Genomic DNA, 21,722 nt, shown 5'->3' with positions numbered 1-21,722 from the left:
GTGGTGTGTCTTTTTCTGTCCTTTTCTCTGCTCTTACATTTAAAGTATGCCTCTGCTACCGAGCACAGACGGGAGAGTTTGTTATGTTCGCCCAGCCTGATAATCATGATCCTTCAGTCAGTATTTGACCCACATATCTTTTAAGTTAATTACTGATAGGGTTGGGTTTAACTACACCATCTTGCCATCTATTTTCTGTGTGTCTCATCTCTTCCTGATACCTTTAGTTTTCCTAACCTGTCCTGCTTTGGGTTAATAGAAACATTTCTCTGTTCTGTTCACTTTTTAGTTAAGTATTTGTATTACTATTTTAGTGGTTACTCTAGAGATTATGCTTCCCAACTGCATTACAGTCCACCTTAGATCAATGCAAAAACTCCTGTGTAAGTTCATTAAATACTCCCTCCCCCACACCTAGAAAGCGCTTGTGGCCACGTGTTTGCATGTTTTAAAGCCCTCAAAAGGACTGTCTAAACAGTCAGTAACCCTAATCTACCCACTCCCCCAGCTTCTTCACTCCTTTCTGTATTTTTTATCTAGAATCACTTCCCTTCAGCTGGAATACTTTCTATGGTACAAATTTCTTATAGTAGAGTCTGCTGGATATGAGTATCACTAGCTTGTATTTATCTGAAAATACCTTTGTGCTGCATTTTTCCTACATCTAATATTTTCTTTTTTTTTCTTAGGATTGCATTTTTAGACTTAAAACTCACAACCCCGAGATCGGGAGTTGTGTGCTCTACCGACTGAGCCAGCCAGGCGCCCGTCTAGTATTTTCTCTTGCACATTGCATTTGTGGTTAGTACAGTGTAAGGTCCGAGATTCTGCCCGTCTCTAAAGAAAGTTGGTTCTTGCTCCAATAGGCAGGTGATTTGTTGGTTGATTACCTGGGACTCTGCCTTTTTAGAGCAAGGGCTGTTTCCATTTTGTCCCAGGATGTCAACTTTACTCGAGATCTGGCCCTTCTAGGGTTTCAAAGGAAAACCTGAAGTGTTTACTAAGCCCTTCTAACCTTGAGGGACCCAGATTCAAAGCTGTTACCCTGTAATACTCAGCCATGGGGATGCCTGCTAAGCTCTTTCTGTTTTCCATCTGCTCTTCTCACCCCAGAATCATTGGGGTCTTGCTCGAAGCGTGCACAATTTGGGGGTCAGCCAAGGATGTGAGGGTTCCCCCTTTTGTGGCTCCCTTCTCTCTGGGATGTCCCCAGCCTCTCTTTCCACTGTTCAGATGTCCACAAACCCTTCCAACTCCGACTGAGGCTTTTCTGCTATAGCCTATCCCCCCCATGCCACACAGGCCGGGTCCCTTCCAGCCGGGCTCCGGCAGAAAGGGGTGCGCAGGGAGTCCCCAGAGGCGGCGACACCTGAACTCAGACTTGAGGAGGACTTAACCACCTGGAAGGGTGAGTTCCAGGAAGAAGTACAGAATGTGCATTTAAGAACACAGGTTCAAATCCCAGCTTTGTCATTCAGCCACTGTGTGACCTTGGGCAAGCGATTTAACCCCTCTGTGCATTTTCCTTGTCCGTGTTGAGGATGATCTAACATGTGCATCCTGGAATTGCTGGAAGGGTTAAATGAGTGACCCTGGCAAACACTTAGCACAGCGCCTCAGTCTCCCCTCCTGCCTTCTCCTTCCTGCCCGCCCTGCTCCACTGGCGGGCCCTCGGCAACCTCACCTTGCTCTCAGCAGGCACCTGCTTCCTCCCCTTGTTTCCAGCCCTTGAATTCACATCCTGGGCTGGGGCTGAAATTGCCCAAAGGCAAAGCTGGGCAGGCGCCAGGTCACATGGCCCCCCAACAGGCAGGCCTGGCTGGACTCCGGCCAGTCCATCTCGGTCCCTTGGCAGGTGGCAGACATGGGAGTGTTTCTCCTCACCGGCTGGTCTAAGTCCAGCCCGACTGGAAATACTAACCGGTCCCTGCACCCCAGCCCCCAAGACGCATCCTCAGAGCGATCACCAGAGTAAGTACATTTATTATGAAAATAAGTGCATGCGAAACGTCTCTTGACTCTCAGATACATGGCAAAGGCTACTGGGGTACATTTCAGTGCAGACACACGGCTCTGCAGTGGCAGAGACCGGCCCCCAGGTGCGAGGTGCTGCCAGAGCACTCAGTTCTGCAGACCTCCCGGTCCTTATTCAACAGAACAAGGCAGGCCTTTCACCCCAGGGCCCACACGTGTGGTCCCCACAGGCAGCCCCCTCTTCCCAGCAGCTGTGGCGCGCCCAGGGGCGGGGGCGTGGGGGGGCGGTCCTGTCGGCCTGGATCCCTGCATCCGGTTGCTCCCAGCCTCTCAGCCTGGCAGCTGGGGGTCCACACTCCCTTCCAGGAGCAGATGCCCCACGGGAGGTTCCCTCTGACCTGGTCTGTTCCATCGCCCGAGAAGGACCAAGGTGAAGGATCCGAAGCACCCTCAGCCTGTTCTGGGCCCCAGATCTCGAGGGCTCTCTCCCTCTCCCGGCCACGGGTCTCACTGGCAGCACTCAGCCACATGCCTGAAGAGCTCCTCGCCTTGCTCGTCACCGAAGCACCGCAGGCAGTGAGGGCACTGAAGGTCCCCCTGCCCTCTCCGGGTCGCTCTGCCCTCGGCGGGGGAGTCCAGCCCCTGAGATCCAGTCCCCGCCCTCCGGCCACTGGGTGCCACGAGCTCCAAAGCATCCGTCTCTAAGTACTTGGAGGTTCTGTTTCCCGTGTGAATCCGGCAGGAGCCTGGCTCACGGCGGTCCTGGAAAAAAGGCAAAGGTCCGTTTACGTGGGTTGCCCTGGAGGCCACAAAATCACGTGTTGGGTTCTAGCACTTGAGATATTTCTTCTATCCTTGAGTGAGACGCACACCCCTCACCCTGCTTCCTGGAGTAGCCCAGAGCCCAAACGTGGTGGTGCTCCGTACAGAACTGAAGTGGGCACACAGACACTGCTGCGTGTGCTCAGGAAGGGACAGGGTCGAGCGGGGTGCACCCCCACCCCTGGGCGGCCCCTCGGCCCTGAAGACCTGCCCCGGACACCTCAGTGGAGAGGGGGGTGGCAGAGCTCAGGGCGGGGAGCTGGACGAACTGTGCCTCGGCCCCGCTCTGCACCATCTCTGCGAGGCCCGGGGTTCGGAGCGCTTGGGAGCCCCCTGAGGCAGTAGGGGTTCCCCTAGACAGCGGTTGTGTGTGAGCCGTGGCCTGCCGTGCTCCTCACTACTGCTCAGGAACTTTGGCTCACTGGCCACACCTTCAGCGCCCCTGCCCCAGGGCCATCCAGGCGCCGGGCATCAGAGCGAGTGCTCCTCACTGCTCGAGGGGCCGCAGGCTGCGGCTGAGAGAGATACAGAGGCTCAGGCTCCACCGGACCTGGAGCCAGTTCTGGTCACTCCTCCTGGCCGTGAGTCGTTGAGAGGCTACTGAGGACCACATCCTTAACGACCTTTCAACCCAAGAGCACATGCTTCCTCGAGAAAACCCAGAGGCCAAGCCAAATCGCAGGAGGACGCCCCGTCCCCGCCCGGCCACGTGGGAGGATGCTCGGCCAAGGCCTATAGTCCCGGGGCCTGAGGAGCAGCAGGAACTCCTGACGGAGGCCAAGAAGGCTGCCGGGGCTGGTGAGGCCCTCCGGCATCTCCCCGTTGGCCTGCAGACTCGGGGACACAGACCTCAGCCACGGTCCCCACCCGTTTCACCCACAATGCTCTGTCCAGGCCCACGGCCATGGACTTAGTCCGAGGGTGTGAAAGAGAGGGTGTCCCCCATGACTCCCTGCACCCCTCCCGCAGCGGGGAATGCACAGGCCACCGGCAACCCCAGCGGGCAGCTCCCAGGTCCGCTCAGCGTCCCTGCACCGCCTGGTACGTCGGGCCCCGGCGCTGCCACTACTGCCCCATCCGTGTCCAGACGAAAGTTCTTCAGGGGGCCCAGGGTTCACTCCAGGGCCAGAGGTGTGCTGGGTACTTGCTGAGGGGCTAAAGAAACTAAGCTTTCCTGGGGTGTCCGCAGGGCTGAGAAGGGAAGAGGCAGGTGGGTGCCGTGCGTCCTGCGGTGAGAGACTTCGTCAATTCTGACACCTGCCAGGCCTCCCGGGGAGGGGGGGGGGAGGGCCCACTGGCCCATATGGCGCATCTCGCCGCACACGGACCATGAGTTGGGGGACATCACCGGACACCTGGGGCCTCAGTGTCCAGGTCTGCGGAATGGGGTAACCCGGGTCCCCCCCTCACAGCAAGGAGGCGACGTGTAGGCAGGAAGGCCTGGTAGGGGGCCCAGAGCCCAGGACGGGCCCCGTGGACAGCCACCTCCATCACACCACCGCGACAGACGGCTTCCGCCACCGTGCCCCGGGCGCCAGGCGAGGCGGCTCTGACCCAAGCGGGCCGACGGGCTTGGGCCGTGACAAGCGTTTCGGGCCGACACTCGAAATTCAGGAAAAGAAAAACGAGAGAAACGCTGAGCCTAAACGAGGAGAAAAGCCCTGGGACCCCACCTGTGTCCAGGACGCCTGCTGCCGCAAGGAAGCCACCTCTTCCTCGAGCTCCTGAATCCTACTCTGGGCCCGTTCTCGGTCTGCCCTTTCTGAGGTGAAGTCATCCTTGTAAGCGAGAATCTGAAAGGAGGCGAGACACTCGGCTGTCACAGTGCGGAGCCGCGTTGGCCCGGGAAGGAGGCGGACCCCCCGCCACGGCCGCCCGGAGCGCCACCTGCTGCTCCAGCATCTGCACGCGCTCCAGCGCCGCGTCGCGGGCGCCCCTCACGGCCACCAGCTCCCGCCTCACGTCCGCACACGCGCCCATCTTTTCCTCCAGCTGCCGGTTGAGCCTGGAAATCTCCTTCCTCATCAGCTCGGGGCAGGAGGGCCTCTCAGGCTCGGGGGGGGCCCGCAGCCCCTGCAGCTGCGCGTGGAGCCCCCTCACATACTCGTCCCTGCTGGCGTCGTAGCGCTGCCACTTGGCGTTGAGGTCTTCCACCTGAGGGGACGCAGCCAGAGCTCGGGGTGACAGCGGCCGAGGCCGGGAAGCTCTCTGTTAGCAACAGGCCGCTGCGGAGCTCTGGCCCATAACCGCCGGTGCCTCACTGGGCTCCGTCCACGGGGGACACTGAGACCAACAGACGCAGCCGAGGCGCGGTGAGGACATCCCCGGGCCACCGGCTTCCACCCAAGTGGACTCGGTGCCGTTCTCCTGCCTTAAAAGCTCTACCTGAAACCCCTGCACCTTCTTTCTCGACCTACGAGCTGAACCGGGGGCGGGGGGTGGGGGGGGACAGAGCAGGACAGGGCGCGCCCTCTGCTCTCTGACGCAGAAAGGCCAGGTCTCTGGGGGCTGTGTGTGTCAACCCAAGTGGCCCGAGGGGGACACAAGCCCTGAGCACCACAGAGACGGTAGGACCTCCCCTGCGGTTGAACGAAAAGGGACAGATACTCACATGAGTCACCTTTTGTCGTAACAGACGGTTTTCTTCCTGTAACTTCTCAAGAACAGCCTGTACGGAGGCGGCCCCGCCTGTACACTCTGGCTGCAGAAGGAAGGGACAGAGGGAAGACGCCATGTCGCTGAACATGGCACATGCAGCAAGAAGGGAGGAAGAAGCGAGACCTGCGGACCGAGGCCACCGATGGCACCACATCTAGCAGCGTCCCCTGGCAGGCGTGCCCTCGGGAGAGGGACAGAGACCGGAAAGGCTGGAGGGCGGGGAGGGGTCCGCTCCAGCCCCACCCCGGCCTCCAGGGGGACCGGGGCCACACCGCCGCCAGGGGCTGGCTTGCATCCAGCCATGCGTCCGGTCTCCCACGGCCTCAGATGCTCCGTCATCAGAGAAGTCGGGCGGGTAGGCAGCTCAGCCCCGTGGGGCCGCAGAGAAGGCTCCGGCCTGGTGCAGGCCTGGCCGGGAAGCCAGCTCCCCTCCTCCAAGCCCATGACAGCATCACGTCTGCAGAGTCAGGGTCGACCTCAGTGGTTCACACGTGGCGATCTGAACCACACACCGTGTTCACACCGAGAAGCCACATCCGAAACCAACCCTAACAATGGTGGGCAGACCTAAGCGAAAAGTCTCATGAGAAGTCCATCTGAATCCGAGAACCTCAGTGCATTTAACAGAACAGGGGGCTGTATGTTGGTGACATCGTTTCTGAGAATTCCCCTTGAATGATAAAGGAAGTGGGTGTCCTCACTGAACAGGCACCGGGAAGCCCCAGGTGACTCAGCCAAGTCCCAGGCTGAGAAGTGATGCTGCTTTAGGGGCTGCACCGACCCCACAGCAGCCCCAGGCCAACCCTCCTGTGCAGCCACTTCCAAGTCCCCACAAGGAAATGACACAGTGACTCAAAGTTGAATGAGCACGGCCGCTTCCTCCCAGACAGTCCTCGTCTTTTGGCTTCTGAAATACACGGGTGTTCTTTCTGAGGTTCCCTTTTCGTGGAATCCCCCCATCGGGAACGGGTGGTTCTCAGATTGAGGTTCTCCCCACGCAGGCTCTCAGTGAAGAGGCTGCTAAGGAGCCAGGCGACCTGCCCCCCCCCCCCAGAAAACCGCAGAGCGCATTTCCAACGTGACCATGGTGGCAGCTCCAGAGAGCCGCCTGGAAAGAACCCTGCTCCCCGCCCCAGGCCGGGCGGCACTGCTCTGCTCAGACTCGTGGAGCCACAGAAGGCCGGCACCCACTGCCCTCGTGGCGGGCTGGGGCCTGGCCCCGCACACGGGGCACAGAAAGGGGCAGTTTGCTCATCTGCCCAACGCTCGAGTGCTTGCACTTGCTCGGAGCAGGCCTGCCAGCCCGGCTCTGCCCTCTGGTCCTCAGCTGAGTGAGGCCAAGGAGGCCAAAGTGCACAGGGCTGTCCGGGAGGGAGGGGCTGGGGAAACGGGCTCCCCTGCTTTCCTATCACATTCTGCATGTTCCATCATTCTAGAAGAAACCCCTGGATGGGTGGGCTTTGCCACAACAGCTGGGTCTCACACTGAGAACAGAAGTGGGCTCTGGGCACCCCAACCCCTGTGACGGCCGCGGGTTCGTGCAGCCCCAACGCAGGGCCTCCCGCCCCAGGGAGGCCTTCACCGTCCTCGGCGCACACATTTACCTCCGGACTCTTCTCCCCCACATCCCCCTGAGCGCGCTGTCGTTCATCCAGACACTTGGCCAGATGCTGGCACATGTGGGCGGTGGCGGCCAGAGTCCTCCGCAGCTGATGGGTCTCATCAGCCAAGGAGCGGCACAGGATGTCACTGGCAGCCCGGGCCCGTTCCTCCTCCGCCACGCTCCTCCGGAGCAGTGCCACTTCCCTCTCTCGCTCGTGCTCCGGCTGGCTCATCAGCTGCTGCGTCTCCTTCTCTTTTTCTTCTAACTGCTCAGAAAGTCTCTCAATTTCCTAAGTGGAAGATTTAAAAGCACAGTTCATTTTATTAAAAGAAGCAAGGTCAGAAACAAGAGAAAAAGTGGCCCGGACCCGCTATCGCTCGCTGACGGACACGCTCATTCAGAGGCCTGCTTCGGAACTGTGATTCACTGGTTTTTCAGCTTCTAATGTTCTTTCTGAAAGTTCATGTAAAATTCTGCTTTCACAAGCAAGTTCACAATTTTAGACAGTACATCATCAAATTACTAAGTGTGGCAACTCCAAAGGCTTCTCTATGGGAAGGCTAGAAACTGCAGCGGCTAGTCCCCCCAACTCCGTGCATGCCCTAACCCCCGGGACTTGCAATAGGACTTTATTTAGAAGCAGGATCCTTGCAGATGTAATTAGTTAAGAGGAAGCCATTCTGTATTAGAACAGGCCCTGATCCAGTGACTCCTGTGCTTAGAAGGAGGAAATGTGGACACAGACACAAGGTTGAGTGAGGACAGAGAGATGTGTCACGGGCCACAGAAGCCACCAGAAGCCCTCAGAGCCTCAGAGGGGGCATGGCCCCGCCGACAGCTTCAGCTCAGGCTCTGACCTCTAGAAGTGCGGAAGATGACACCACCGCTGTTCTAAGCCCCGTTTATGGTGCTTTGTCACAGCAGCTGTAGGAAACGAATATACCCAACCCCAATCACTTCTTTAAAAAAAAGTCCTGGGGCGTCTGGGTGGCCCAGTCATTGGGCGTCTGCCTTCAGCTCGGGTCATGATCCCGGGGTCCTGGGATGGAGCCCCGCATCGGGTTCCCTGCTCGGCGGGGAGCCTGCTTCTCCCTCTCCCGCTCCCCCTGCTTGTGTTCCCTCTCGCTGTGTCTCTCTCTGTCAAATAAAATCTTTAAAAAAAAAAAAAAGTCCTTAAAATTACAATCTGCTTTATGTCTGGCCTTAATGTTGTACTTTTCCGTTTCAAAGAACCCTGCAGCACCTGCAGTGAGAGTAGGCGGGCAGGGTGAGCCAGTGCGGCCTACAGGTACTAGGACCCCCAGGAGAAGGAGATGCCAGGCCACATTACTAAAGGGCCCCTGTTTTGCTTTAAGCAAAAAGCGTGCGTGGTTGTAACAAATTCGAACATATGGGAGGAAATGCCCTGAGAACTAAAATCCCTCTTTCCCCACTGACCCCTGCCTCCACCTCAAGCTCCACTTTCCAGAGGCATTTCCTCTGCACCATTTGGGCACATATCTTTCCAGAGTGTGTATGAGCATCCACAGCAGCAGTCTTCGTGCACGGACGGCGCCTACAACAGCGTGCCCTTCACCTCGCTCATACAGCAGCACAGACCTGCCTCATTCCTTCTGACTGCAGCCTGGAGCCCCACAGTAGATTCCAGATTTGCAGAGAACACCTCCAACCGACGGACACGGCCCATGGGAGACATGCCCCGAAGTCACACGACTGGACCGTTTCCAAGACTGGTGGGGGCGCCCGGGTGGCTCAGTTGGTTAAGCGTCTGCCTTCAGCTCAGGTCATCATCCCAGGGTCCTGGGATCAAGTCCCGCATCAGGCTCCCAGCTCCGCGGGGAGGCTGCTTCTCCCTCTGCCCGCCGCTCCCCTTGCTCGTGTGCTCGCGCTCTCTCTCTCTCTCTCTCTCTCTCTGACAAGTAAGTAAATAAAATCTTAAAGAAATAATTGGTGGAACTCAGGGGCCTGCCCTGGTTCCTGGACCCACACCCGAACCCATGAGGCAAAGGCTCCTGCACCCAAACACCCCATGCACCTCCGGTGACCTCCATCACTCTAACCAGGTAACCCAGAACACATTCTGGAAGTCTCGCCCTCTCGAGTTTTTAAGAGCCTTCTCTTTCTCACTTCCTTCAACTTCACGCAAGAACAAGACCAGAAAGAAGAAAAGCCCTCATTAGGATGGTCAGTCTGGCTCTCTTAGCAAAGGCCTAGAGGAAGAGGCTGTTCCAGACCCATGTCCCAAGACAGGCCTGAAAAGAGAGACCAGTGGGACATGTCCAAAATCAAGTGCAGGAGTGACAGGATGGGGGCAGTGTGACGGAGTGTAAGACAGAAACCACACTTGGCAAGGAGCCCGAAACAGGGACAGCTGCCCGATGCGTCTGGCAGCCGCCTTCCCTCATCCCTTCGCGGATGTCTGAGATTCAGGGGCAGCTCTCCTACGCAGCCCACTGAGGCCATTCCTTTCACTTTTCTACTTTAGGGCCACTCCCTGACCTCACCCCTGAGTAGAGTCCAGGCGTTTCTGGACTGAAGGAAGAGGAGGCCCCTCCCTGCAAGCTGGCCCCTCGGCATCGGTACCTCCTCCCAGCAGACGGCCCTTCAGCACCAGGCGGGACCCGCAGGACTTGGAAGAACAGGGCCTGGGGGCCACGTCCACACAGCCGCAGGCCCACGCAGCCGCGGGTCCGCACAGCCGCGGGCCGCCAGCGGGTGCCAAGTCACCTGGCCTGGATGTGGCCATGACCAGACACAGCACAATGGGGCATTTATGCAGCTGAGAACCAACCAGATGGCCTCCTTAACATAAAATTCTATAAACAGGAAAAATAAGGCCAAATCCCAGGCTAAGCTCAGGTTCCCACCGCTGACCATTCCTGTGGCCTTGAGCCTAGAAACACGAAACTAGGCCTCTTAATTAGCCTTGAATTTGTTTTCTTTAAACACAGAGCAGGGGCCCTATCCCATGTTCTCATGTCTGGACAGGACTGCAGGAGCCTCGCCCTCTGGTGTGTCCAGCCTCTGGCCTGGCCTCGGTTTCCCTCTGCCTACATTACAGCTTTGGTCTTGCTTTGTTGCCACTGGTGGAAGGAGGTGCCTGAGGGCAGTAACCTTTCTTTGCCGTGCTCACTGATCTTAGACTCTGTTACCCTCAGCGGTGGCTCAAACACGGGTATGGAGTGAACAGATGGTACATAAAGAGGTCTGCCCCCTGAGAGTGCAGTTTCCATTAAAATTTCAAAGTTACTCAAATTAGCACAATGGAGAAATTAATACCTTGTCAATATCTAATACTGAAGTTTGTTCAGGGTAAATATGTCTCTGTGTGAAACAGATATCGACACATATGCAAATATATGTAATACAAATACAGACGGGAGTCCGATAAACAATACCCAGAAAGGCTGCTCTCCAGGGAACTCATAAATTTAGCAAATAACCACAGTGACGGCAGGAGCAGCTCTTGCCTGCTACGCCCTCCCTCCGTACCAGCCATGTAGTTTCCACACATCCTACGAGACAGCTTCTACCATCTCTCCCATTCTACAGTTGGGCAGACTGAGGCTCTTGGGGTCAGTAGCCACTGGAGTGACTAGGTAAAGAGGCTACCACAGCATCTCCTCTAGCTTCTGCACGTCCTCTTGGGGAGGAGCTTTGGGCAAGACCTGAGTTCTAAGCATCCTTCCTCACTGGTCAGTTGGAGACAGCAGGAGAAATAAGCATCCCTACAAATGGGGGGGGCAGGGGCAGTATGTCCCCGGGCTTGCCGGGGGGGGGGGGGGGCGCATGGAGCTTCCCGAGGGAATGCTCTGTCTCCACACTCCAGCCCTGGGCACGGGGCCCAGCCCCATGTAGATGCCCAGTTAACTGTCTGGGAGTGAGGACAGTACAAGGGTCAGGACCTGGGCTCTGTTCTCAGGCTGCTCACAATACAGACACGGAAAAGCCACAGACACGTGGCCAATTAAAGGACTCACCAGCCTTATTTTTGTCTTAAAAACCAGCTTTCAAACATCACTTTAGAAGGAACCTAGCTCACATGGAGGCTTGCTGGGGGCACTACCATACTCTCCTTCAGAGCTGGGAATACAAGGTGTGAAGAATTCTGTAGTCTTGTGGATCCACGGCCTCCCGGTCCTCATCCCTCTGTTAGTGGGCTCAGCTGCCCTAACCAGTCCACAGCAGAGGTTCACTCTCTCACAATTCCAGAAGCCGGAAGTCCCAAATCCAGGCATCAGTAGGGCCATGCTTCTTCCAGGGCAAAAAAGGAATCCTTCCTTGCCTCCTCCAGCTCCTGGTAGCTGCCAGTAATCCTGGGCTTATAGATGTACCACTCCAATCTCTGCTTCCATCTTCACATGGCCTTCTGCTAAGGACACCAATCATCAATCCACCCTAATCTAGCATGACATCATTTTAATTCATTTCATCTTGCAAAGACCCAATTTCCAAAAAAGGTCCCATTCACAGGTTCCAGATGGAAACAAATTGGGGGTGAGGGGGACACTGTCCAACCCAGTACAGTCCCCTCTTCTCTCTCGTTCCTGAGCAGCCCAGCCCAGCCCAGCCCTGTCCCTGCGACCAGCCCCTATGGCACTGTAAGAGAATGAGAACAAACTGGAATTGTAAGGCCAGTTAACTGAGCCTTCACCACAAGTGCCAAACACCCGATGGACCCTGGGAAGCAGCGGTAAGATAGCGACATGCTGCCTCCCCTCCCGGAGAGTGTGGTGGAGAGCAAGGCAAACAAACAGACAAGGACAAAACCTAACATGGCTTGGAGGAGTCTGGGAAGCTGGTGGAGCAGGAAGCACCAGGAATCTATCTCCCCACCTGAAAAACAGCGGCATTGGCAGAATCCATCTAATGTCAGTGTTTTGGAAACCTGGAATCTACTGAAGGATTCCAACTTCCAGGGAAGGACTTGGCCAGTCAACTGAGGTTCATTTCAACCAATTTCAGCTCTTAGCCCATCCCCCCACACCCAGCCACCTGCAGGTTTCTGCAGCAACTAGCACACATCTTGCAGGAGCCAGGGTGGGCGAAAAAGACCCTGTCTGTCCTCCAAACACTGGAAATCTGTGCTCTCATCACTGATTGCTCCTTCCTATCACAAAGGTGCAAACACAGAGAAGAGGCAGCCGCTTTGCTCCCCCATGATTGCAGAGACCGTCTCCCCCAGCTGAAGTGACTTGGGACATTTAAAGGAAGGGAGCCCTTTCCCCCCGTTCATTCTTCTCTCTCCCCCCCACCTTTGGGAACCAGACACTAAAGACAAGGGCATTCAGGCCTGTTTACATACATACATAAAAATACACGAAATAAAGACGAGGACATTTGGAAGCAACTACATATAGAGAAAATTAAAATTAAATCAAAATTTTGTGACATTAACAACTGAAAGGGATGGGGACAGAATTGTAAAGGAGCAGAGTTTTTTATGTTATTGAAGTTAACCTGGTAACTGCTTCTCAGCCTTTTGGCTAAGATCAAGTGAAGTTAACCTGATATACATTCAACTTAGAATAGTATAACTTTAGGATGTTAAACATAATTCCCATTGTAACCACACACACACACACACACACACACACACACACAAGCTGTAGAATAGTGTTCACTTTGACAGCACATATACTAAAAAAAGAAAAGCTGTAGAATATATCAAAGGAAATGAGAAAGTTTAAACATTTCACTACAAATATGTGAATAAACACAAAGACAGTAAAGCAGAAAATGAGGAACAAAAAGACTGTAAGACATCTAACTCATCCTTATCAGTAATTACCCTAAATATCAATATGGATTAAACCCTCCAATTAAAAGAGAGATTTGGCAGAATGGATAAAACAACAGATCCACCTATAGGTTGTCTCCAAGAGACTCATTTGAGATCCAAAGACACAGACTGAAAGTAAAAAGGATGGAAAAACATATTCCAAGTAGTGACCAAAGGAGAGGAGGGGTGCCTACACTAATATAAAACAAAATACTTCAATGAAAAAAGGTTACAAAAGACAAAGAACATGATACATTAAAAAAAGGGTTTAATACAGCAAGAAAACAGAACAATTATAAGCATTTGTGCACCTATTAATAGACAAGCAAAATATATTAAACAAAAACTGACAATTGAAGAGAGAAATAGTTCTACAATAATGGTTAGAGACGTCAATACTCTACTCTCAATAGTTATTAAACAACCAGACTTAAGTAAGAAAACAGGACTTAGCACAGTAAACCAACTAGATCTAAGAGATGTACAAAACACCCACCAGCAACAGCCACATGCAAGATCTTCTCAAGTACACTTGGGACATTTTCCAGACTAGACTGTATGTTAGATCACATATTAAGTCTCAGTAGATTTTTTTTTTTTTTTTAGATTTTATTTATTTGACAGAGAAAGAGCGAGAGAGAGAGCACGAGCAGGGGGAGCGCCATGCAGAGGAAGCAGCAGGCTCCCCACTGAGCAAGGAGCCCAATGTGGGGCTCGATCCCAGGACCCTGGGATCATGACCTGAGCCGAAGGCAGACGCTTAACGACTGAGCCACCCAGGCGCCCCAATCAACACACTTTTAAATTAATTAATCAAAGAAGAACTCACAAGAAAATTAAGAAATACTTAGAGAAAATTAAAATGAAAACACAACATACCAAAACTTATGGGATCCAGCAAAAGCAATGTTAAGGGGGAAATCTATAGCTATAAACACTTGCCTTTATAAACAAGAAAGATCTCCAGTCAACAACCTAACTTTATCACTTAAGAAACCAGAAAAACAAGAACAAACTAAACCCAAAGGTAGCAGAAGGGCAGAAATCATAAAGATTAGAGCAGAGGTAAGTGAAACAGAAAAAAAAAGAACAGAAAAATCAATAAAACCAAGAGTTGATTCTTCTAAAAGATCAAGAAAATTGACAAACCTTTAGCTAGACAGACTGAAGAAAGAAGACAAATTACTAAAATCAGAAATGAAAGTGGGGAGGGGACATTACTACCAATTCTATAGAAATAAAAAGAATTATAAGAGTACTATGAACAATTGTACAGCAGCAAATTGGATAACCTAGATGAAATGAACAAATTCCTAGAAACACAAAACCTACTAAAACTAAATCACAGAGAAATAGAAAAACTGAACACACTCCTACCTAGTAAGGAGATTCAGTCCGTAATCAAAACTCTCCCAACAAAGAAAACCCCTGGAACTGATAGCTTCACAGGTGAATTCTAGCAAACATTTGAAGAATACTAATCCTTCTTCAGCTTTTCAAAAAAAAACAAAAAAAGAAAAAAAAAAGGAGGGAACACTTCCCAACTCATCCTATGAGGCCAGCATTACCCTGATACCAAAGCCAAAGGCACTGTAACAAAAGAAAATTATAGACTAACCTCCATGATGAACACAGATGCAAAAATCAACAAAACACTAGCAAACTTTTATATACCACAATCAAGTGGAATTTTTGTACTGGAACGTAAAGCTATTATAAACATAAAAAAGTTGATCAATGGATGTTAACTAGACTTACTGTGGTGATCATTTCTCAATATATACAAACATGAAATCATTATATGCTATACCTGAAACTAATGTTATGTTAACCATATCTGAAGAAAAAAAAAAAAAGCAGTTGACACTATAATACCGGTGTTCTGGTTTGGAAACTTAAGTTGGCTTACCTATATACTTACTGAGTTCAGTATTTCCCCACTACACATCCCTCCATCCCTTTCACAACTTGCTTCAAGAAGTGATCATCTAGGGGCGCCTGGGTGGCTCAGTTGGTTAAGTGTCTGCCTTGGGCTCAGGTCATGATCCCAGAATCCTGGGATCGAGTCCCATGTCGGGCTCCCTACTCAGCAGGGAGTCTGCTTCTCCCTCTTCCCCCATTCATGCTCTCTCTCTAATAAATAAAAATCTTTTAAAAAAAATTTTTTTAAAAGAAGTCATCATCTAGACATCAGTGTAATTAATCCAAAGAATGAACCAAAGACTCTCCACAGTTAACTGTAGAGGGGAGGTCACACCAAAAACTGAAAAATGGTAGGAATGGCAGAGTCTCAGTTGGGAATGAAACTAACCTGTGAGACTAACCACAAACGGAAGGGACAATCAGTGGGGATTATCACCAAGAACACTGAGTCTCTGCCCTTAGAGAGACAGCACAACAAACAATCCTACCCAGAAGCAGCATTTGAAAAGTGCCTGGGGTGTATGGGAGGTTTATTTACTAATCTCAGAACATGCACTGGGGGGCAGGGATCTTTAGTAGCCTTGTCCAAGAAGAAAAGAGCTAGTGGGCACCATTTCTCTTCCCCTCCCTGCCAACCTAGATACCCAGACATGTGTGGGACCCAGCATGGACACTCACTATCTAGCTTGCTAACGCCATGCCCATTCCCCTGCCCCCACCTTCTCCTGCGGACCCATCCCCTCCAACCTGTCCCACTCAGCAGAGTCCCTCCAAGGTGCCTGACGTCTCATTCAGCAAGAAGCCCTGACAGTGGCCAACACCAAAGTGACTCCTACCCTGGGAGAAGGGGAGACACCCACAGACACCAGTTCGACTGCAACCCCAACAGTAGGCTGGGCGCAGACAACCGGTCTGATGGCTGGCCCATCCGTGAACAAACGCCTCACACAGAGCGGCGTGAAGAAAGAGTCCTGTAGTTCAGGGAGACTGCAACCCTAACAGACTGGGGGCAGTATCTGGTCTGACTGCAGGTTGTGCCCACCCATAAAAGCCTCACAAGGGACAACAGGGAAAGCACCCTGCAGTTCAGTGCAACCACAGTTCTGGCAAACACGCTGAGGGCAGGCATCTGGTCTGAACCAAGTAGAAGCCCAAGGCAGCCCCAGACTGGCCCCTTAACACAGAGAGACTAAACCCCACCCACACAGGCAAAGGGGACCACTGCAGCCAACTGGAAGGCAAATGCAGCTCAGGCACCACGGCAGGGGACACACAACACACACAGAAGACAACCCTGAAGCACCACCTGGTGAACAGGGGACACTGCAGGGCACGAGAGGACCTCTTCCCAAGGCCACTACTTTCAATATCAGGAGACATAACTGAACTTCCTAACACAGAGAAACAAACTCAGAATTAGACAAAATGAGGAGACAGAGGAGTATGCCCCAAATGAAAGAACAGGACAAAATCACAGCAAGAGACCAAGTGAAACGGGGATAAGTGATACACCTGATTGAGAATTCAATATAATGGTCATAAAGATACTCACTGGACTTGAGAACAGGCTGGAGGATCTCAGTGAGACCTTCAACAAGGAGACAGAGACTATTAAAAAAAAAAATCAGAGATAAAGACCTCAATCACTGAAATAAAAAATATACTAGAGGGAATCCCTAGCAAATTAGAGGAGGCAAAAGAATGGATCACTGAGCTGGAAGACAGAGTAATGGAATGCAACCAAGCTGAATAGCAAAAAAACCTTAAAAAATGATAATAGATTAAGGGAACTCAGCAACATCAAGTATAATAACATTTGCACTATAAGAATCCCAGAAAGAGAAGAGAGAGATAAGAGGGCAGAGAATTTACTTGAAGACTTAATAGTTAAAAATTTCCTGAATCTGGGAAGGAAAAGAAATCCAGATCCAGGATCCACAGAGAGCCCCCAACAAAATCAACCCAAGGAGGTGTACACCAAGACACATAGTAATTAAAATGGCAAAAAGTAGTGACAAAGAATTTTAAAAACAAGAAGAGAAAAGACAACAGTTACATACAAGGAAAACCCCAAAAGGCTGTCAGCTAATTTTTCAGCAGAAACTACAGGCTGGACAGGAGTGGCATGACATATTCAAAGTGCTGAAAAGAAAAAAACCTACAGCAAAGAATAATCTACCCAGCAAGGTTATCATTCAGAATAGGAGAGATAAAGAGTTTCCCAGACAGGGGCGCCTGGGTGGCTCAGTCGTTAAGTGTCTGCCTTACGGCTCAGGTCATGACCCCAGCTTCCTGGGACCGAGCCCCACATCAGGCTTCCTGCTGGGCGGGAAGCCTGCTTCTCCCTCTCCCACCCCCCCTGCTTGTGTTCCCTCTCTCGCTGTGTCTGTCTCTGTCAAGTAAATAAAGAAAATCTTAAAACAAACAAAAAAAGAAGTGAAAATTGTCTTGTGCAGCTACTCTCTTTGCAGACCTAGTTTCTTTCCTGGAACAACCCAGATAATAGCTATGGCCCAAATAGGGCACTAGAGTTCACCCAAATGCGTGTGGTACTTCCAACAGCTGTTACACACAAATACTGTTAGTCCTGCTCCTGTTCTGGGCGTTTATGGTACTTCACAAAGACAGAGCATCAACAACAGGGGCAAGGAGGAGGGAAAGTGAGATTTAAGTCTGTTATCCAACACTCACAGGCACTGCAACGCAGTCATCGCTCCCAGCAGAAGAGAGCTGTTACTGAAAGACTCATTTACGACTGGAGCTGAAAGTCACCTCAGAACATAACCAGGGTTCGCATGGCCCGGGACCCAGTGTGAACACATACACACCAGGAGCCTATGCTCAGGTACTACACGCACACAAACACCCCAGAACCCAGTGTCTACACACACAACACAGAATTGAACATGAACACACATATACACAGAACCTTCCACGTGCACACACAATCTCATCAGAACACAATACAGTCACATACAAACCCTCACACCTAACAAGGGGGCAGACCTCTTAGAACCCAAATACATACCCATCAGAACCCCAAACAGGCAGATACCCCTCAGACCCAACACAGACACACACCCCTCACAACCAACATAGACAGACATACCTTATACCTAATAACAGCACACAGACACTTTAGAACCCAAACATGCACACATACCTCCCAGAATCTACCACGGGCACACAAACTTTCCTCAGATCCAATATGGGAGCTCCTCCTCAAAACCTAATCACAAAACCTCATAACCAATAAGGACACTCACCCCTCATCCCAACACAAACAGAAACAGCTTCAGAACCAACAAAGACACACAACCCTCAGACCCAACACAGGCATACAGACCACTCAGAACTCAACACAGAGCACACACCCTCAACTCAAAGCAGGAACATACCCCTCCTTCCAAATGAACACCTATTCACACCCCTCAATACACAACTTGGGCACAAAAATCCCTCAGAACCCAACATGAGTGCATACACCCCTCAGACACAACACAGGGACACACACCCCTTAGGTCCAACACAGGAGCACAAAGACACCTCAAAACCAACAGGGACACACAACCCTCACCCAATATGGGAGCACACCCTTCAGAACCAACACTGAACATACACACCTCAGACCCAACACAGACAGACAGAACACCTCTCAGAAACCAGCATGGACACACAACCCTCAGAACACAACACTGGCCCACACACCCCTCAGAAAAAAACATGGATATACAACCACTGGGCCCAACACGGGCACAGCACAGGAATACACACCCCTTAGAACCAACATAGACACACAACCCTCTGACCCAGATGGGCACACTCCCTTCTCAGAAGCCAACACTGGTAAACACACCCCATAGACCCACGTGGGCACAGACCCCTCGATCCCATCACAGACACACTACTCAGAACCAACACAGACATGGTATTCTCAAGACCCAACATGGGCATACACGCCCCTCAAACAAGGGAGCACAACACTCTGAAGTCAACATGCACACACACACCTCAGAACTGACACTAACACAAACACCTCAGACCTAAAATGGACACACACACCACTGAGAAGCCACTGAGGTGCACATGCCCTTCAGAACCCAACATAAACACAACCCCTTAGAACCTATGCAGGCACACACTCCTCAGACTCAACATAGGCACATACACCCCTCACAACCCACAGTGGGCACACAAGAGCAGACTCCTCAGAACCTAACCCCAAGGCACACCCCTTAGAACCTAAAACAGGTATATTACCTCTCAAATCAACACAGACACACACCTGTAGAACCAAAACGGGCACAGAACCCTTAGACCTAACACAGGCACACACACCCCACAGAACCCCAAAGAGGCACACACACTCCTCAGAACCAACACAGACACATGACACTCTCACCCAGCTTGGGAACACATCCTTCAAAACCTAACACATGCACACACCCCTCAAACCCAGGATGAGAGCACACCCTTCAGAATTAACACAAACACACACCCTCAGATCCAACACAGAGAGACACAGCTATCAGAAGCAACAAGGACAGACAGCCCTTTAAAACCAAACGGAGGGGCGCCTGGGTGGCTCAGTCGGTTAAGCGTCTGCCTTCGGCTCAGGTCATGATCCCAGGGTCCCGGGATCGAGCCCCGCATCGGGCTCCCTGCTCCGCGGGAAGCCTGCTTCTCCCTCTCCCACTCCCCCTGCTTGTGCTCCCTCTCTCGCTGTGTCTCTCACTGTCGGATAAATAAAATCTTTAAATAAATAAATAAATAGATAAATAAATAAATAAAATAAAATAAAACCAAATGGAACCCAACGCTCAGATCCAACACAGACACCCAACCCTCAGACCCAGAATGGGAGTGCGCCCCTCAGAATCAACACAAACACATACCCCCTCAGATGCAACAGAGGAACGCCCACCTCAGAACCTAACACACAAACACCCCTCAGACAAAACCCAGGCACACACCCCCCTCAGAACCCAGTAAGAGCACCATATGCCTCAAACCCAACATGGGAACGTACACACCTTCAGACCAACAAGGACCCACAACCCTCAACATGAGCACACACCCTTTGACCCAACACAGGATACACGGCTCAGAATCTAACACACTCACACACCCCCAGAAGCAACACGGACACGCAACCTTCAGACCAAAACAGGCATACATACTCCTCAAAACCCAATGGCGGCTTACACACCTCAGAACCAACACAGACATACAACCCTTATGCCCCACACGGTTGCATACACACCCCTCAGAACCAACAGGGTCTCACAACCGCTAACCCTAGCACAACCTTCAGATACAAATAGACATACAGTCCTTGACCCAACACGGAGAACACCCCTCGGAACATAACACATACACACAGTCCTCAGAACCAGCAGGAACAAACGCTCCTCACACGGAACCACCGTCAGACCCAACAGGCACAAACACCTCTCAGAACCCGGAACGGGCACAAACCCACAGAACCACCACGGGCGCACGCCCCTCAGCGGCCACCACGGGCGCACGCCCCTCAGCGGCCACCACGGGCGCACGCCCCTCAGCACCCACCACGGGCGCACGCCCCTCAGCGGCCACCACGGGCGCACGCCCCTCAGCGGCCACCACGGCCGGCACCGCCGCCGCCAAGCCCAGCACGGCCTGAAGAGCCGACAAGAACGCACAGCGCTCGCCCTCAACACGGGAGCACACGCGTCAGAACCACACGGTAAGAATTCACAAGGGAAACTGCGTTCAGAACGGAGTCCGGGCAGCGGCGGGAGGAGCTCTGCCCCTCCCGCTGCTCCTTGGTCGCCAGGCCAGCAGGAGCAGGGGGACCCTGCGCGGCCGCGCCACTCCGCCACCTCGGCCAGCTCCCGGCTCACCGCAGCCGGCCCCGCCTGCAACCGCCCTCCCAGCCCCCTTCCTCTGTAAAAGAGCCTCCCCGCCTTGGTCCGGTGGCCTCCCCTGTTGGCGTGTCCCACACTGCAATTCTCTGCTGTTCCCGAATAAATCCATCTGGGGGCGGGCGGAATGACTGGCGGTGTTATTTTTAAGGTTAACAGCGTCCACGCACGCCCTCAGAACCGACAGGCAGACCCAGCACCGCCCTCCACACTCAACACGGGCACGGACACCCCTCGGAACCCCCCCCACGGTCCTCACACCCAACACAGGAGCACAACTCTCAAACCTCTCGGAGCCCAGCGTGGCACAAACCCTCAGCCCCAGCGTGGACTCATCCCCCTCGGAGCCCGCTGCGGGCCGCGCGAGCGCGGCTCTCGCCCACCGGGGACGCACCTGGCGCAGCGCCGCCTCACCGGCGCCGCCCTCCCGCTGCCGGAGCTGCTCCCGGAAGCGCGCCACCTGCTCCAGCAGCGCGTCCACGAGCGAGGGCGCCGCGTCCCCCTCGAACGCGGCCAGGCGGGCGCGGAGGCGCTCAATAAGGGCGTCCCGGGCGGCCAGCTGGTCCTGCAGGAGCCTCAGCCGCTGCCCGGCCTCGTGGTACAGGCCGCAGAGCGCGGCCGCCGCACGCGCGGCCCCCTCCTGCCCGCCGGACCCAGCGCCCCCTGAGGCCATGGCCGCGGGCCTCGACCGGCGGGGGCGCGGACGCCGCCAACTTCCGCGCCGGGTCTGGGCGGGCCGCGCACCTTCCCGGAACTTTTCCCGGCGCGCCCCGCCTACCGCCGAGAGCCCGGCCCCACCCACTGCGACCAGCGTGGCCCCGGGCCCGCAGACCGGTCGTCCCAGACCCTTCGACAGCCCGGCCCCGCCCACGGCGACCCGTCTGGCCCCGCCCCTGTCGACAGCCCCGCCCCTTCCCCCCCGACAGCTTGGCCCCGCCCACAGCGGCCCGCCTAGCCCCCGCCCCCCCGCCGACCGTCCGGCCCCGCCCAGGACGACCAGCGTGGCCCCTGACCCGCGGAAAGTCAGTCCCAGGACCTCCGGCGGCCCGCCCCT

General features: G+C 53.5%; 1 protein-coding gene across 1 annotated transcript; it reads right to left on the bottom strand.

The window, feature by feature from the left end:
* Window positions 1-1,963: 1,963 nt before the first annotated feature.
* TNIP2 (TNFAIP3 interacting protein 2) lies at window positions 1,964-21,402 on the bottom strand. The gene is made up of 6 exons (XM_028088218.2): window positions 21,063-21,402; window positions 7,059-7,346; window positions 5,408-5,497; window positions 4,684-4,950; window positions 4,470-4,589; window positions 1,964-2,736 (listed from the first exon to the last, which is right to left on the bottom strand). Exons 1-6 carry the CDS (start codon window positions 21,339-21,341, stop codon window positions 2,482-2,484), a joined length of 1,299 nt encoding a protein of 432 aa, XP_027944019.1. The 5' UTR covers window positions 21,342-21,402; the 3' UTR covers window positions 1,964-2,481.
* Window positions 21,403-21,722: the final 320 nt, after the last annotated feature.

This window comes from Eumetopias jubatus, unplaced genomic scaffold, assembly GCF_037043125.1.
Source record: "Eumetopias jubatus isolate StellerSeaLion01/CBP00866 unplaced genomic scaffold, mEumJub1_p1.0 scaffold_2, whole genome shotgun sequence".
NCBI classification, from domain to species: domain Eukaryota; kingdom Metazoa; phylum Chordata; class Mammalia; order Carnivora; family Otariidae; genus Eumetopias; species Eumetopias jubatus.
The sequence above is the reverse complement of the archived record's forward strand: the minus strand, read 5'-3'. Positions and strand labels throughout refer to the sequence as shown.

What these genes read in the sequence shown, in the direction of transcription:
- TNIP2 (XM_028088218.2), bottom strand. Translation starts at nt 21,341, where the DNA reads ATGGCCTCAGGGGGCGCTGGGTCCGGCGGGCAGGAGGGGGCCGCGCGT. An exon ending in TGGGGGAGAAGAGTCCGGAG is followed by an intron (nt 5,498 to 7,058) that starts GTAAATGTGTGC and finishes TTCCTTCTGCAG; the next exon opens with CCAGAGTGTACAGGCGGGGC. An exon ending in TACGACAAAAGGTGACTCAT is followed by an intron (nt 4,951 to 5,407) that starts GTGAGTATCTGT and finishes GCGTCCCCTCAG; the next exon opens with GTGGAAGACCTCAACGCCAA.